Here is a 17,561-nt window from a genome sequence, read left to right on the forward strand (position 1 = left end):
GGAGTGGTGCCTGGATATGACTTTCCATACAGGCAGCAAATCAATATGCTTTTATATTCTTCTTCAGGAAAGCAATGACATCAGTACACCCCCGTATGCCTCAGACAAACTCAGTACACAGTGCACAATACGGATGACCCTGGACTTTAATAACAAAACTAAAAGAATAAATTATCACAGGGTCTTTAGAGGAAAGTGGCACACACACACACACACGCACATCACGTCACTGTAAAACTGTCAAATTATACAAGTCTAGACACAACATAGTAGCTCAGTGTGTCATCAGTTACAGTTCTCAGAATCTAATCTTATTTCATTACGACCAAGATTACTACCATGTATAAATATATAAATGTTACTCAATGATCTAAACACATTTAAATGTCTAAAGAAAAGACACATTTATCCAAAGCAACATTCAAAACATTCATCACTGGAATAACACTCAATATATATTTCAATAGTATTATGTAATGTATGACTATAAAATACTTACTGGTATTAGAATGTACTGTTTGACAATAAATATATCAATGTTAATTGCTCCTTCATTTCAAGTCGATTCGGATAAAAGCATTTGCTAAATAAATAAACTGTACGTAAATGGGCTGTAGCGCCCCCTATGTGCGCATCAGCAAAAAACTAACAGTGGGAGGCGTCCAGTGCTCTTAAAAAACTCTAAACTATTGGCCATTTGGGTGGATGACAACACGCGGATCTCAGCCTTGCATGGACATCTCTACGCGTAAAGCTCATCCCGGTTTCATCAACGAAACATAACTCTCCACAGCACCAACAGCATGGCTTACTTTGACAGCAGCTGTCACTGCAGCAGCGAAAGAAGACAAAACAGTATTTTGTACAGCATTTTAAAGAACGACAGTCAGTCTGCGCAACTTGGGAACCAGCCGAGGACCCCGAGGCTCGCCGTCTCCATGCGCGCTTGCGCGTGCGGATCCAAGAGGAAGGTCTCCTTGCGCTCCCCTCAAACCACATGCAAAGCAGCCTCCGCTGTTTTGGTGAAGACCCTGAAGTTCGTGAAGAACGTACCGTGTTTTCGGGAGCTGCCCGTGGATGACCAGCACACGCTGGTGCGCAGCGGCTGGGCGCCACTGCTGGTGCTCGGGATGGCGCAGGACAGGGTAGACTTTGAGACTTCGGAGACGCCAGAACCGAGTATGTTACAGCGGATTTTAACAAGCGGACAGGACAAGCTGGAGAACCAGAGTAATGGCGGGGTGGCGTTGACAGATGTGCAGGGTATTAAAATGTTTCTGAGGAAATGCTGGGGACTTGATATAAGTACGAAGGAGTACGCGTATCTGAAAGGAGCGATACTGTTCAACCCAGGTAAGTCATGCTTTTAGTCATAAATGAATGACGACACGATATTATATTAATTTAGTCATTTGGCAGACACTTTTATCCAAAGCACATTTAACACATTTAATATTAACTTTTTATATTATATTAACTTGAAAATAGTTACAATATCGAACTTTTTAATAATACCCATATTATGTATTTGTTAATATTAAAGGTTAACATATGCTCGTCGGTAAACAAGTAGTTTCTTTAAAACATTAATAGCCTATAATCATATTAGTATTTATACATAATAATGGTGTTTTGTTAATGTTAACGGGAAGCATTGTGATTTTCATAATAAACAGATCAAGTCGTAACTTTAAAATAGGCTAGCTTCTTCGTCGAACAAGTATATAAATAATGTCCATTTGTAAACAAATGTATAGCCTAATAGGATATTTGAACAACAAAGACATCATTTTATTTATGCTGAGATCTCTGTATAACACATGTGACAAAAAGTGTTTTGAAATATTTAAAACTGTATGATGACATGATAAAAGTGTGTTTCTTTAATGGTGTTTTCCTATCTTTCTTTAAGATATGAGCAGATCATCTACTATACTGAAGGCTAAGTTTTTTCTGTCTCTCTTTCTCTTCCAGATGTTGCAGGGCTACAGTGTCAACATTACATCCAGGCTCTGCAGAGCGAGGCGAACCAGGCGCTCAATGAATACGTGAAGATGATTCACCGCGGAGACAGCGCAAGATTCGCTAAACTCTTCCTCGCGCTCTCCATGCTCAGATCCATCAACGCCAACGTGGTGGCCGGTCTGTTCTTCAAACCGGTCATCGGAGCAGTAAACATGGAGGAACTTCTTCTTGAGATGTTTTATGGAAAATAAAACGGTCACAGTGGACAGACTTTGAAAATGACTGATATTTTACACATGCTATTTTTGTACGTTCTATAAGATCTCTCTCTCTCTCTTTGCCTCTGAGTTGAACTCATCGCTGAATCCAAAGTTGATGATGACGTTTTTCCATTTTGGGGAAAGAACTTTGTTTACTTAAGTTTGTTTGTTTACTTGTGGCTTGCTTGTTTATTTGCTTTTCTTTGTGACATCGTGCAGCCCTCGATGAATGTTTTCATGGGTGACACTTTACAATAACAGTCTGTAACCGAAATGAATGTGTTGAGTATAATGTTTACAATGCAATGTATATTTAATGTAAATATAAAATCGTAATATATTATCACGTTTCTTTACATTTCTAACACAATGGATATGAACTTATCTGTTAACCATGTCATAATGGATGTTAGGGTAGTTACTGAAAGTTACTATAAAGTGTTACCTAGGCCTATATTACAAATCATTGTACATTTTTGTCACCTTATGCAATGATATTATGGAACAGTGGGGACACTCCTTAATGATTTTCCACGACGTTATAGACAGTTATGTATTTTTTGCATCATAATAACATGTATTTCGATAAACAAAATGTCAGTGTGATTACAGATCAAAGCACAAAGAGACACAATAATGAAAATAAAAGTAAATAATAAGTAACACTCTAATGGTGACAATATTTCTGACATGGAGAGAGACGTGGAGAACTTTAACCTCTTTCACCTCAGTATGGTAGTGGCAATAAGTTACAATAACTAAGCACTTTGTGTGTATTTACAAAGTCCTTTTAAAAACAGTGAGGCGAGATGATATATGACTGTTGAGACATAGGCCTGAATCCCCCAATCCCATGTATACTTTCATCAAATGTATTATTGTTAATGCATTTCTGATTCATGAGGGTCAAAGTGACACCATTTCTCATCATCTGTACCACAGATATTCAAGCACAGGAAATCTAATTTTGCAAGATTTCTAATTCGTATGAATTTGTACGATGTCAGTCGTACGTTGCAGAATGATCTGCTTTCTCACCGTGATCATTAAGTTAAGAGGTGGGCTTTGTTACTGTTTTTTATTTATTAATTGTTACTTTTGTATGGCTCACATCGTACTCATACTCAAACTCGTACAAATGGGCCAACTTTTAAAAAATCTTTACAAATTCTAGTACTGTAAACTCACGTCCCTGTTTTCATTTTTTTACACATAAGGTAGTTGTTAATAGCATAATCAGTGCATGGAGTAGTATCATGACAAGCCCATCCCACTTGGGATATGTACAATTTAATCGGTTAGCTGACAGAAGAATATAAGTTTATTTGGAGTAACGTTCTAAAGTAAGCATCAACAAAATGTGCTAAAATGAGGGTTAAAAAATCTGTTACCTTTGAAATGAAATGGTTTCAGCTCTTATTTAGTTATGATTATTTGTTCTCACTGAGGATGTTCATATTGAACACCCATAGCCAGTAAACCAGTGTTTTAGTTAAACACACGCAATATAAAATAATTTTTTCATAGGTTTTTATTTTATCATGACTTTTTATATTATATTTACAATTTACTCTCATTACAGTTCATAATCCAAATCAAAACAATAGCAGTTCTATCTAAAATAACCAAGTTTATGAGCCATTTGATCCACTTGATCTGTCTGTGCTAAGGTCCATTTGGTATCACACACTTAAAATGCTTTTAAAGGGATCATTCACCTTTATCCACCATCATCTTGTACAAAACCTGTTTATAACTCGTCTTACTTTGAAACAGAAAAGATATTTTGAGAAATGTCTCAGTGGTTTTGTGTCCATAAAATGGAAGTCAATGGTGTTTGGTTTACAACATTCTTCAAGATATTATTTGTGTTACGCAGAAAAAGAAAGTCATACAGGTTTGAAATGACATAGGGGTGCACTATCCCTTTAACACGATCCACGTCCTTATTATCTTTTAGCAACTTGTTGCTCCAAGTTCATGTGCTGGCGCATGCCGTGTTTGCTGTCAATGTTCATAATTGTCCAAACATGCAGCTCTTTGCAGCAGGAGGTCTCTAAATTATTTTGCGTCTCTCTATGCCAGCAGTAGTCAATGCTCTTTTTTTAACGTCTCTCCAGGCTGTAGAATAACAGATCCATCTGTACCTGACTGCTGAGCACCTCTTCTTATTGATACTGGTAGAAAAACACAGGACATTTCATAACCTTTATGTAAACATAAAGCAAAAGCTTTGTTCAGAGTCACAATGTTTGATATATACTGTACCACATTTTTTATCTTTATAGTGTCCATGCAATCATCATCAGGACTGTGGGGCTTTTGTAATCTGTGTGCATACAGCAACAAAAAAATCTCAGATTGCATGCCTGTTCAAATTTATACAATTTCACAATTTTAAAACAACCTGTGTTCCAGGCGCTCTTTAACTTTTGTTATTGATAAGATGTAGGGTCCAATCTGTCGTGCGATGGCTGTCAAGTATGCGTTTTCCTGCCTTAACTGCAGAAGGTCATGAAGCTGTGCTGTAATCATTAACCTAATTAGTGCACTAATGAGTGGAAGGAGAAAGCTTAACAGACATTGCATAAATGTATGAGCAAAAATAAGCCCCGAGGCAGAACAGACTTGGGATTTTTCTCACCTTCATAGATCTCCTGCTCACTGTTGACTCTTTGAAATGTCATATCCCATAGCTAAAAACACAACCAGAACATTTTAAGGTGCTGCTCTGTTTTGAAGAATAATGGGGTAAGTTAATTCGTGGAATTGTAAATGATCAGATCCTTACCTCCTCAAATACAGCCCTCTGGGTCTGCGCGGTAGAATACAGAGATGCAATCTGTTGGTCAATGAGCAGAGACATTTGGAGGATGCTATCCATGGTGTCTGTGGTAATGAGCGAATGATGCATCGTGAGGTCTCTGTGCATCTCCTGAACCTCATCCTTCAGCTTTTGGACCTCTGTCTGCAGAACCTGGCTCATGAAAAAAGCATGGAATTAATAAATGAATGCATTATGCGTTGTTATTTCATGATGAGATTCCAAATACAAGATTTGTTAGGTGCACGTGTGTGTGTGGAATGAGAAAACAATTGATTATCTTGCTTGCAAAGGTCACAAAATATACAGCAGTATCTGGAAACAGTGGATGAGTAATGAAGTACAAACAGGATTATTTGAAAGATTGACTTCTCTTATAGAGCACAACAATGATCAGCTTTCACAGCAGCCCTCTATTTTTCATGGGTTTTCTTAAAACACACACACACATTTAAAAGTCTTAGTTGCTGCAGTTATTATTAAATGAGGATCGATTCACACCCCGTAAATTTTCTCAAAGTCTCGACAGTGTTCGGTGAACGGTGACTCTCTACCCTCAGCCAGCAGCACCTTGGTGCAAATGTGTCTGAGAGATGTGGACCTGCGGCCTAATGGCATGTCACTGAGAGGAGGGAACGGGCACAATAGAGAACAGAGACTGCAACCTTTGAAGGGGATAGAGAAGAATGCAAAAAAACGTTTAAATCTGAAAATCTGAAAACACATATCTGAGGTGCACTGACATTTAAAAAGTCCTATTCTAAACAAAAATGAACCCTGACATTGATACATAATACACTGATACATTTTCTAGCTCCATAACCTTGACCGTCATAATATACTAGAATTAAAAGGGCACTGAAATGCAACATTTGGATCATTTGATCTTAACCAAAAGCTTTTATTCCTATCTTGTTACTAAACGTCAAGATAACAAAGAGTTACCTTAGTTTCGAAGATCCTTTGATATCTCTTCCAGGGCTCAAACACATGGACTGTCTCTCAAGTGAGTCGGGACACTGTGCTCCTCAAACACTGCATGTTCTAAGAGCCAAGCGACAAGTGACCCCGCCCCCTAACTTTTGACCAATTTAAGATACTGGCACCAGGGCTGACATCAGTTTCATGGAACATCCTGCTCTCCTGCATTTGTGTGACCTTGTTGTTGTGAGCTGAATTCCAGGAGCTTCCCTGAAGTTCTGTGAAAAATTGTGAGAGATGTCTGGACCTCCAATCCTCCAAGTCTGTTTGCACGGGGACGGGGTTGTGCAGGTGGCCCACGGGGGTCCAGTGCGTTTGGTGGAGGGCTTCACAAACCTACCGAAAGGATAATTGATGTTGAAAGTTGTCAAACCTACCTTTCGGTAGGTTTGTGAAGCCCATATAGAGGTCGCCATGGGGAAATGGTTAAATCCATCTTGATCTCTTATCGCCTTGAACATGCTGCGTAGAGGCCATACTGAGGAGTCTCATATGAAAATGTGAAGAGCAGGTGGTTTGTCGTTCCATGACAAGTAAAATTAATGCAATAATTCGATGGCATCATGGTAACTTTACAGAAGAGGTGAGGACGGGTTCTGCGGTGCCTGTGTGGAAACTTTTAATCGTGGTAACAGGCCAGAAGGATTAGGACGCAACATACTGATGTTCTGCAATATATGGTCACTTAAAGGAACAGTTCATCAAAAAAGAAAATTCAATATTCATTTACTCACCCTCAAATTGTTACATTTGAGGGTGGGTAAATTTTAATACATGTATTTGCTCTGATAAACACAGAGAAAGATATTTGAAAGAATGCTTGCAACCAAATAGTTATTGGCCACTATAGACTACAATGGTGTACCAATGCTAATGCACATGACATGTTCACAACTGAACTGTACAGCTGTTCTTGATCCACACTGCACCAATATTCCTTCACTTCAATTGCTCCTTCAGTTTCTTGGAAAAGTGCTTTTAAAAGCCTTATATTCGTTCATTCTAAAACCCAGTAACAGGAGCTCTAACACAAGCTAGCTTTCCACGACACTGAAAAATGTGTGGATTATATAAAGCCTGTCTAGCATCAGATTCCTTTCACATGCACTCTCCATATACATTTAGATCATACAAACTGACAGTAGACCACCAGAGTGCTTTGTGAATATCTCCCCAAAGCCCTAAAAGGTACTGGGTGTTGATCTGGGATCAGGTTCCCATCAAGCTGCACTATTCCGTCTCACTACAGGCTAAAAGACAAGACTGACATGAACGCATGACGCTATATCATGAATAAGGCTCTAAAGCTGTGCAGTCAGTGGCATAACTCTATGAGCCCATCTCCTGAAATAAGAGTTTTCCAGGAAGTCTGCGTCCCATCTCCCTCTGCATGCTGATGTCACCTCGGCACCTGGCACAGGACTTACTCCGACTATAATCGGACAGTTGCCACCTGGTGAATGGTTTGGATGGGTTACATAAATGTTTCTCTGGTTAGGAGCTTAACAAGTGGCTGAGTAAAACCACAGTCTCCTTCCTGCTGTCTGGTGTCGAGACCTGGTCATAGAGCCCCTTAATAACCCTACAGTTGCAAAGTTCAATACATGCTGTGCTGCAATACAGAAACTCACAAAACAACAACAGTGTCTCTGTTTGGGACATTTGGTTGAATATCATTGGAATATCACCTTTATATTAGTCTATACAAATGTACTGTATACTCTTGTAGCGTGAACTATTGTGCTATATATTGCACGTAAATTATTCTCATTTACAAAGAATGATTTGTTGGAAGGAAATCTGAGTGAGGTCAACAAAACTAAACATGTTGAATTTAAATAAATTATTACATTAATACTTTGTTTACATTAGTTGGGAGAATGTTTTGTCAATTTTTTACAGAGGACCCAGATATAATCTATGTAGTTGTGTATGTAGAAATATCACAACATTGTGATGCATTATATTTCAGCATTATATAATAATTTCATAATTTTTATAAGATATGTTTATCCTTATTTGTATACATCTGTTTTTATTATGTCTCTGCTGTCTGTTCTGAAGAGTATTTTTTGCAAAGCTGCTTTCCAACATTGCAATTTCAAGTAGCCATTCCGAAAAGATAACAGATCTCTTTTGTTCACCTTTGAAGCTTAATTGTACCCGTCACTTTATGAAAAAAATAGAACCCAAAACTGTCAGCAAACCATCTTTTGTATTCCATAGAGGAAAGAAAGTCATACTGTTTGGAGAAATTGAAGAAATTGAGTCAATAATCATTTTTATTGTAAACTATTCTATACCTGTGGCATGGGCATATAGACAAATGTGCCAGCTGTGCCCTAAGAGCCTAAGTCTCTTCATGCTGAGTATGCAGATAAGATCCCAGCAAGATATTGCTAAATTGCAATGTGAACATATACACAGTGCATATGGATTGTTTCTTGCAGTGTTTTGAAATCGCATTCAGATTTGTATATTTCGTCCTTTGTCTGCTTGGGTGTCCCTGACAACACACGCATACAGTACGAGTCCTAGATTGCAGCCTGACATAAATAGCTTAATTCCTTGAAGACATAGCTAGCTTCCAGGCAATAATGGGAAAGAGAACAGCAGAACAATGCTAAACAAATAACTGGACCGCTTACAGGACTCGTCACAGATCTAGGCTCTGCTAAAGGTCATGCATAGAAACTGTCAAAAAAAATCATATTCACGTAGCTAATCTCACATCTTCAGAAAAGTCATCCTATTTATTCTATGCAAGTCTTGGAGCAAAAACAAATAGGACATTGCATAAAATTTTCAATATAATAACTTGAACATTCAAATATTACAGCAAAGACGACAGTGATTTCTAAATGTGAGTCTCGAAGGACACGTCTCGAGCACATATTAAGCCTGTTTTTGAGTGAAGAACACAAATTGTGTCTTCAGGACAGTGCATGATTGTAAAGAGTTCAGCCTTGGAGTTTATGAGGTCCATTAATCTCTAATGTGGTCTCAGTGTGCCCCCAACTGGTGGCTTGAAGAGATCACAAGTAGCACTTGTTATTAATGTTATTAATCACTTCACCCATCATGGCCTTTAGCAGAAGGCAAGCGGATGTCTGTGACTCTTTTACTACCTACAGGACAACATAAGTTAGCACAGGTTAAGGTTTGCTTATTTTCAAGCATTGTGCCAAGTATAGACCAGACAGTCTATTAGCTTTAATAAGAACTTTACATCCAGTTCTGTTTTAAATAGTACACACTTTCTTCAACGGAAGCTTTCATTATAAACAATAACAATAATAAATATTATTAATAAATGTATTTTAAGCTCACATTTTGTAAAATGAGAAATATAAGCCGATATAAAGCAGACTGTAAATCAATTAAGTTCACGCTTTACAGATCAGGTTCTGTTGCTTGCCAGAACATCTTGTTCCAATATTTAACATCCATTTCAATCAAATGGGTGCGGCTCTCGCTGTTTCAGTAAACATGCATGTCATTGCCAAGATTCGTTTCTCAGTATACGTAAATGTTTAAGAAGTCATACAGTTGCATGGTTTGAAAACACTTGATGCACAGCATGGATTTTTTTCTGTTGAAAATTTGATGGATAGCTTTTCATGGCATGTGTTTAATTATATTTGGAGAGATATATAAGCAAAACTTACAGTATTTGCAGTGACTCTGTTTGGTGCATTTAGCAAGAGACACAATATAATCCAGGCAAACATGTTGGATTTGTTTGAGCTCTCTGTACATTCCATACAGTGGCTGGCTGCAGGTATTACACTATAGTGCATTGTCCCAGCATCCTGCACACTCGAATTAAGCAAGTGTTCTTCCGGAGGAAGTACATTAGTCCTCTTTACCACCAAAGGGCATGCAGGAAACATTTCCATTCATGCTTCTTTAATGCTGGTTTGCATAATTATTTAATAACCTTCCATTATGATGGCAATATATCACATTGTACAGTATACATATATACATATATATATATATATATATATATATATATATATATATATATATATATATTTTCAATTTTAATTATATTCTATAATCTAAATGTGGTTCTCTCTTTACAAATTTTGAACTTTTGAGGTTTAATTTATTTTGTCTTTGTTATCTTTTTTTAATTATTTGTATTAGCTGATCAAAGAGGAAAAAACTGCTGTAATTAGACTGGACCCAATTTTCTTTTTTCAATGAACATTGTGACGAGGTACCGATCCAGGATCAACGTCACCTGGGAAATGGCCTGGCAGATAACGCTGTTGACATCAGCCGACATCGATTAGCTGCCGGGCACAAAAGCCACGTGCTCCCAGCACTCTGGGTCCTGGTTCCTACATCGACTGACGCTGTGTCTTATCAGCCCCCGAGTGACAGCAAGAGCGACTGCACCTTTAATGGTCCAAATGAAAAATCACAGATTTCTGAATGTAGTCCAAAACTCTGGACCGCACTGTGTGTGACACAATGACTCAAATATGCCACCCCTCACGCAATGCTCACATTGATCTGGTTTTCATTATAAAACAGCTTTTATGTGCCAGTGTTAGCACCAAAGTATTCAGTTCCTAGATTATACTGCTTGAAGGGGTGGATCATACAAGCTTCATTGTCAGAAATTTGATGTGGCTTACTTAAAATCATAACATATAAATACAGTTTTCGAAATGCAAAACAAATCACAAAATGCACATGATTTATTATTTCGATGAAAAAAATGTTTCAATAAAAGTGCTCATCTACAGTAATAGACTGACAATAGTAGAAATGACACATGGATACAGCAAGTGACTGACAATAATCAACCACCAGCTACTTATTATGGACCTACTACTTGTCATATCCATTGTTAATCTAAACCATCTATGGCTATGAAATCCACAGTCTGTGGTTTTGGAAAACATCAGGCTCCATGTATTAAAAAAGGTCATTTCAGGTTGGCATGCTTTACACAATGTAAATAAATAAAAAAGTAGCATATCTCTGAGTCACCTCTTCACAAGACAAACTAGGTCAGCACCAGATTGCTTGTAATTACTGTAAACTGTGGGATCAATGCAACCTAGAAACCCATGCCAAAATGCACATCACAATGCAGGGAAGTGATCAGAGACCACCATGTGAGGAGCTTTTTGTGGAGCTAAAATCAGAACATCGGGGTTGTTTTGCAGCTGTCCCGATTGCAACTATCCTATGTTGCTTTTAAATGCGATATCAGGGACCTCACTTCCCTGTTTTTACCCCACAAAACTATGTATGTTTAAATGTTGAAAATGTTTTACATACAAATATGTGATTTTTTTACTTACCCATAGAGGGGGCAATAGAGGCGATAATTATTGGCACCGACATCCAGGCAACTGGCACAGAAGACGTGGTAGCAGTCGGTCTAAAAAGACTGATGGTATTGCTCATGAAACAGGAGGCAGATTAGAGGATGGAGACTGGCATAGTCTGCATCTCACAGGTTGTTTTAAGAGAACAAGGCCATCTGTAAAACATCATGACAAAAGTAGTTCAGCATAATTGATTCCATTATTATTTATTTCTCATTTTTTCCTGTTAGTAAGAAATCACTTTTTGTAAAAAACTATGTAAAAACAGACCATTTTATGTGAACCCGTTATTTTAACAAGTTATTTTGAAATAAAGATGATCCTCCATTTACAGGAATAGTTTAGCAAAAATAAAAAATGTATTTCATTATTTACTGACCCCCATGATACTCAAAACCTTTATGACACTGTAAACATTTAAAAAATCGTATTTTGTGGTCCACAGAATACAGGTTTTGAACAACGTGGGGGTGGAAAATAATGACAGAATGTTTTATTTTTCAGTAAACTTTTAATAAAAATGCATGTAAGATTATATTGTATTGTATTTATTGTATTTCAAACTTTGACACACTATGCAAATTTCCTATGCATGTAAAGAATCTTACCTGATCCACTTCGGTCGAGTCCATCCCCAGTATTAGTTAACACATTGTAATGGCTGTCATTTTCGGAGGGGCTTGTGGTTTACCTTACCATTGTGGTCTCAAATACAATATACAGACGGACTGACAGTAATGCTTGGGCTTTTTGACAAAAAAGGAGAATAAAGGGAGGGTTGAGTATAAACTGGTACTAAAGGGTTTGCCATTGCCAAAGGTAGAGCTGATGCGAGGGACGGCACTCCGATTTATGGTTTGTTTCTAACTTTCCATAAATATTGTCATCTACATATTATCCCAGATAAATTCAGCCACAAACAAGTGTATGTTTTGTTAAATTCGCACAATACATACATATATATGTATATATTATAATTTGCGAAAATAGACATTACATTTTAAGAATCGACCTCAGAATAACGGATCGCATCGATTACATCTGGAATAGATTAAGACGGGAAGTTTTCAGTGCGCATGCGTCCCCCTTCCCCTTCCTTTCTGACGAACTGTCGGCCATGGCTCCGATTGTGAGTACGAGAAGTCTTTAATAAAACGACAAAAACATCGTTTGACGGCCTCTATGGTTCGTCGAAACTCATGAGTTTTAAACTCGAACCAGTGAGAGTTCGAGTGTAATGGTTACTGAAGGATTGTTCCGATTATTCTAGTTTTTAAAAGCGTTTGTTTATGAGAGGTGTCGAGCTAGGCCTTCATCTCGCAACCACGTTGTAGCAATCAGTGATGTTAGCCGAACATCTTTTGCGATAAAATACACGTATATATATATATATATATACACACACACACACACGCGTTTGTTCTTAAACAATGTAGATGTATGTGGATAAGTTTGATTGTATTGTGCTCGCTTTATTTTTTTTCATTGTTTGTTGGTTGTTCATCCAAAAAGAACGTAAGCTAGCGTTAGCTTGGCTTACGTTAAAGGTTTAACATTTGTTACAGTTTTCAAAATGAATTTATAGATGCCTTCAATGCTGTGTTCTCTTTTAAAAGATATATATATATATATATGTATTTGTTTAATTCATAGGACATCAATACATTTAATAAAATGTATCGTAGATTTGTGTCTATTCCTATACTGTACCTCTTCCCAGAACATGGACTATACAATGTATCTGAACGTAAATGTATTGATTTACAGAAAAAGCAGGTGACCAAGGGTGGGAAAAAGAAAAAGCAGGTCCTGAAATTTACCCTGGACTGCACCCATCCTGTGGAGGATGGCATCATGGATGCTGCTAACTTTGTAAGTTATATTCAAAAGTGCATGCAGGCATGTAATTGTTTGCTTTTATCATTTATTCAAATGAAATAATATTCTGGTGTAGTCAGTCCTGCTGCCGCACAGGTGGCATGACATTTCACAACTTGTTACTGTTGTTTTAGTATGATCTGATGGAGAAATATGCTTGTATCTTAACAGGAGCAGTTCCTTCAGGAGCGAATCAAAGTAAATGGGAAAGCTGGTAACTTGGGTGGTGGCGTGGTCTCCATTGAAAGGAACAAGAGCAAAATCACAGTGTCATCAGAGGTCCCCTTCTCCAAGAGGTAGGTTTGAGGTTGAAGGTCCAGACAGAAACTGCGCTTTTCTCTTGGGTTACAAGCATATTAGACTTGGACCATTGAAAAATAACAGATTACTTAATATAAAAGATGTAATTATAATACTGGACTAGTGGAACACTGAGAATTTCAGGGTTCTTCAGTGCTAAAACTGTAGTCCATCTCATCTGGCCTACTGCTGTTGCCGTTGTTTTTTTAAATGCCATTCTGTTTGAGGTCTGAAGAACTCCATTTGAGATCAAGTTTTTCTTACACTTAGTTTAGGGTTTTTATTTATTTAGAAATTCAGATAAATCTTGTTTATTTGCTGCCATGCGGCTAGGTATTGAATCATTTGTGTTGAATAAAGTGATATTTTAGCACATACTACCTGTACGTTTTGAATACACATGATTTAGTTTCTTGTGTGCTTTAACTTTCAGATGAAGATCTTATTTACACCCTAAAACTCCTAAGTTTTACATTAGTCTAGTGGTATAATTGGTACTTTCTAGGTCTATGCTTTTGTTGTCTGTAACACTGTGTTGCAAGCTCCTGAAGCCACAACTAATTCCTTGTGTGTGTAAACGTATTTGGGAATAAAGCTTTATTTGAATCTGATGCAGAGATGTTGGAAAATTAGGAGTTTCATTATAAAACTAATAGTAGCAGGTTATAACAAAAGTTTTGTAGATAAGAAGTTGCTCATATATCCTGTCATTTTCACAAATAGAATCACAAGTATGCAGACACATTATATACTTAGTTTGCGCTGTAGCATAGTACTGCATTTAACTTCCAATATGCAAACTAGATTGAAATTGCATTCTAAATTAGGATGGAGATTCGTTCCATTTTTAAGGTACACGTCCTGCCCAGAGGAAATCGAAATTCTCTGTCATCTGACAGATTTTTTTTGCCATTGACGGAAAAATCTCAAGGCTGTTGGTAATTTTTAGCACTCATTAGCTTACCTACAAATTCCTGGTCCATTTGGGAAAAGGCGCACGGTCAGCGGAGGCTAACGGTGCTGATGAATCTGTAACAGACCCTTGCGTCGCGAACACGCATACGCACAAAGGCGCACAGAAACGCGACTAGCGTCATTTTGGATAAACCTTAACTTTCAGTGAGTGGAAAAATGTCTCACTCCGCGTCTTTGTTCAGTAGGAATGGGTGATATGGCCCGAAGACTCAATTACGATAATTTCTGGTATATATTGTGATAATGATATACGCCATCGCAGTTTTTAGCTACAAGTGATAGTAGCTGCATGTAGTCTAGACCCTCAGAAAAAAAATATTAATCTAAAAGTAAAACTTACCCCAATCAAACAGCTCTTAAAATATACCAACAGTATTTTTGTAAATATTATATATAACAGTGACATTCGACTTTAAAAGTTTGTATTAAAGAGACATTTATTTAACTAAAGCTCAATAAACATGTCATACCTAAACTGTATAAAGCCTATTGTTGGGTGGAAATCTGTCTATCACCCTCTCTTTAACTTAGTGAACCTTCTTTTCACAGCAACATATACTGCATCGGTCTATTACTCGCGCTACATAAAGAGAACAGAAAAATGCGGTTAAAGAAATCGAATTCAATAATCCATGCTTTAAAATGCTCATAAACGTATTTCAAATAACGTAATACAAACTCGTATTTTGTACTGTATGTAAAGCGGCAGCAGTGCTGTGTGCTATGAAAGCACACCTGGGTGCAGCTGAGCAGGGGACGCTCATTTCATTCTGTATGTAACAGGCAAGAAGTCATATTAAACAATTTTTGCACACGCACATAACATCTAAAGAATGTTTAAATATTTTTAGCCAAACTAAATGTTGTGGTGTACAAATTGACTATCAACAAATACTTTACAAACAAATTAAATATAACGAAAGTGAAACTAAACATCAACTCAGATGCACATACAGTGCCAACCTAAACGAGATTGAGAGCTCGTCTTCTAGTGCAAACTCTTTCTCAGCTTTACGTTCGCCCTCCGCTATACCTGTTTTCGCTTGACATATGAGCTGTGAATGGGTCTCACAAAGAAATACGTCACCAACTAGAATTTATCGTTTATACCGTGGGAAGACAAATTCTTATTGTGTTGGGAATTTCTACCCGTATATCGCAAACGATTTAATATCACCCATCCCTATTGTTTAGTTAGTGGCAGATGCAGCACATTCATTACCAAACCACAGCTTACGTGTGAGTGAGTTCAAAACTCCGTTTACAAGCACCTTTCATGTTGATGACTAGGCATATGAACAAACATTTGTCTGTAATTATTATTTTATGTCTGACAACAGAAACATAAAATAGGCTATATAAATAAATATAAACGCTCAACATGATTTTGCAAGTGGTTGATGTCCTCAGGACAACATATTTTGTTGACCTAAGGACAACATTTTCATAAATAAAACCTACACCAAACCCCAACCCTAACATTAACTTACCCCTAAAATCAGACTAAAATGATAAGTGAAAACAATGGTATAGAAGCACCAAATCCTGGTTGGAAGATAAAATTTCAAATAAACTGTAAACTTATTTCTGAAATTTGATTAGTTGATTTAAATGTTGTCCCAAGGTCAACAAGTTGTCCTAAGGATATCAACCACTTGGCAAAAACAGGATTATTTAAAACGGCTTTATTGGGCATTCAGTTGTATCAAGGTCCGAGACGGAGTAAACGCAAGTTTGATGTGATGATGTCACGAACACGCTAATTGCCACGTAACCCCACTTTGCAACATAGTCACGGGTAATAATAGATGATGATCGTTTTTACGAGTCTGTCCATAAAAGTCAAGCGCAACCTCTGGTCCTGCCCAGGATTTTGGTTGCATCCTCCATAAGTCGCATTGATGTCTAATTTCAGTAAAAACATTAACCTGTATTTTGGTTAAGATGTAACATTGTTGTGTCATTCTTACCTTGAAATGTAACTGTTGTTTTCCAAAATAAAACCTAAAATAATAAACTGACCTCTGGAGAATGCAGATGAAATCCTGTGCAGGAAATGTCCTGGAAAGATGTCACGTATGGCCACCCTACTGTAGCATGCAGTTTAAATCCAGTTTGCATATTGGAAGTTACACAGTCTGTAAGCCTTAGAGCTCCAATTAAAATTTTTATGGTAACTATTTAATTTGATTAAATTTTGGCCCGGTTTCACAGATAAGGATTAAAGCTAGTCCCAGACTAAATACATGTGTGATCTGTCTTAACTGAATGTAACTTGCCCAGAAATAACTTAAAACATATCTGTGCCATTGTTCTGTCTCAAGATGCTCACCAGTAATATATTCTTCTTAGGCATTTTTATAAAAAACTATATAAATATCTTAATTTAACATAGTCCTGGCCTAAGCCGTGTCTGTGAAACCGGGCCTATGTCTGTATCATGGAAGTACATAGGATAGCACTAATATAAATTACCATTAAACAAATTGCAATTTAAAGAAAAAAAAATGTTTAGGTTAAAATATTTAAGTTGAAGCCAACTGGTAATTTATGTTAGTAACGAAGTTTCAACATTTAAAATAACATTTTACTTTGTTGTGACTGTAGGAACCTGTAATTGAATTTCTGGTACCCTTTCAAGTTATATTTAAGTAGTGCAAGTCCTTGTTTTAGACAATATAAAAGGCAACACCAAATTTTGTGACCTATTGCAATAAAATGGAATAGTAAACAAACGTGTTTGTCATCCTCAGGTATCTAAAGTATCTTACTAAGAAGTACCTCAAGAAGAACAACCTGCGTGACTGGCTGCGTGTTGTAGCGAACACCAAGGAAAGTTATGAACTGCGCTACTTCCAGATCAACCAGGATGAGGAGGAGGAAGATGAAGATTAAATCCACTGTTTTGTAGATCCAATAAATTCCCAAAAGAACTCAATTTGCACTTATTTCTGGTTTATTTAAATGATTTTGACATTCAGACTTGCTTAGGAGAAAAATAGAATAATTTTGTACTTGTCATATAAA

At 37.2% G+C, this 17,561-nt stretch overlaps 3 protein-coding genes across 7 annotated transcripts; 2 read left to right on the forward strand and 1 right to left on the reverse strand.

Moving 5' to 3' along the window:
- Nucleotides 1–712: 712 nt before the first annotated feature.
- On the forward strand, nucleotides 713–2,888 carry nr0b1 (nuclear receptor subfamily 0, group B, member 1). The gene is made up of 2 exons (XM_056734900.1): nucleotides 713–1,353; nucleotides 1,975–2,888. The coding sequence occupies exons 1-2, from the start codon at nucleotides 804–806 to the stop codon at nucleotides 2,214–2,216; spliced, it is 792 nt and encodes a 263-aa protein (XP_056590878.1). The 5' UTR covers nucleotides 713–803; the 3' UTR covers nucleotides 2,217–2,888.
- Nucleotides 2,889–3,747: 859 nt separating this feature from the next.
- rnf207a (ring finger protein 207a) lies at nucleotides 3,748–12,379 on the reverse strand. Of its 5 annotated transcripts, none has more exons than XM_056734277.1 (9): nucleotides 11,990–12,379; nucleotides 11,355–11,536; nucleotides 10,280–10,437; nucleotides 5,995–6,366; nucleotides 5,551–5,714; nucleotides 5,017–5,202; nucleotides 4,870–4,921; nucleotides 4,633–4,750; nucleotides 3,748–4,554 (listed from the first exon to the last, which is right to left on the reverse strand). In XM_056734277.1, exons 5-9 carry the CDS (start codon nucleotides 5,665–5,667, stop codon nucleotides 4,317–4,319), a joined length of 711 nt encoding a protein of 236 aa, XP_056590255.1. In that variant the 5' UTR covers nucleotides 5,668–5,714; nucleotides 5,995–6,366; nucleotides 10,280–10,437; nucleotides 11,355–11,536; nucleotides 11,990–12,379; the 3' UTR covers nucleotides 3,748–4,316. The 5 variants fall into 5 exon arrangements, 4 of the variants coding, with proteins under 4 accessions (XP_056590255.1, XP_056590254.1, XP_056590252.1 ...); XM_056734276.1 differs by having other exon boundaries at nucleotides 3,748–4,402; nucleotides 4,494–4,554; nucleotides 5,551–6,366; XM_056734274.1 differs by having other exon boundaries at nucleotides 5,551–6,366.
- Nucleotides 12,380–12,447: 68 nt separating this feature from the next.
- Nucleotides 12,448–17,472, forward strand: rpl22 (ribosomal protein L22). Its single transcript, XM_056734278.1, has 4 exons — nucleotides 12,448–12,510; nucleotides 13,149–13,253; nucleotides 13,431–13,555; nucleotides 17,288–17,472. Exons 1-4 carry the CDS (start codon nucleotides 12,499–12,501, stop codon nucleotides 17,427–17,429), a joined length of 384 nt encoding a protein of 127 aa, XP_056590256.1. The 5' UTR covers nucleotides 12,448–12,498; the 3' UTR covers nucleotides 17,430–17,472.
- The last annotated feature ends 89 nt before the right edge of the window (nucleotides 17,473–17,561 follow it).

This window comes from Triplophysa dalaica, chromosome 21 (assembly GCF_015846415.1).
Source record: "Triplophysa dalaica isolate WHDGS20190420 chromosome 21, ASM1584641v1, whole genome shotgun sequence".
Taxonomy (NCBI): Eukaryota; Metazoa; Chordata; class Actinopteri; order Cypriniformes; family Nemacheilidae; genus Triplophysa; species Triplophysa dalaica.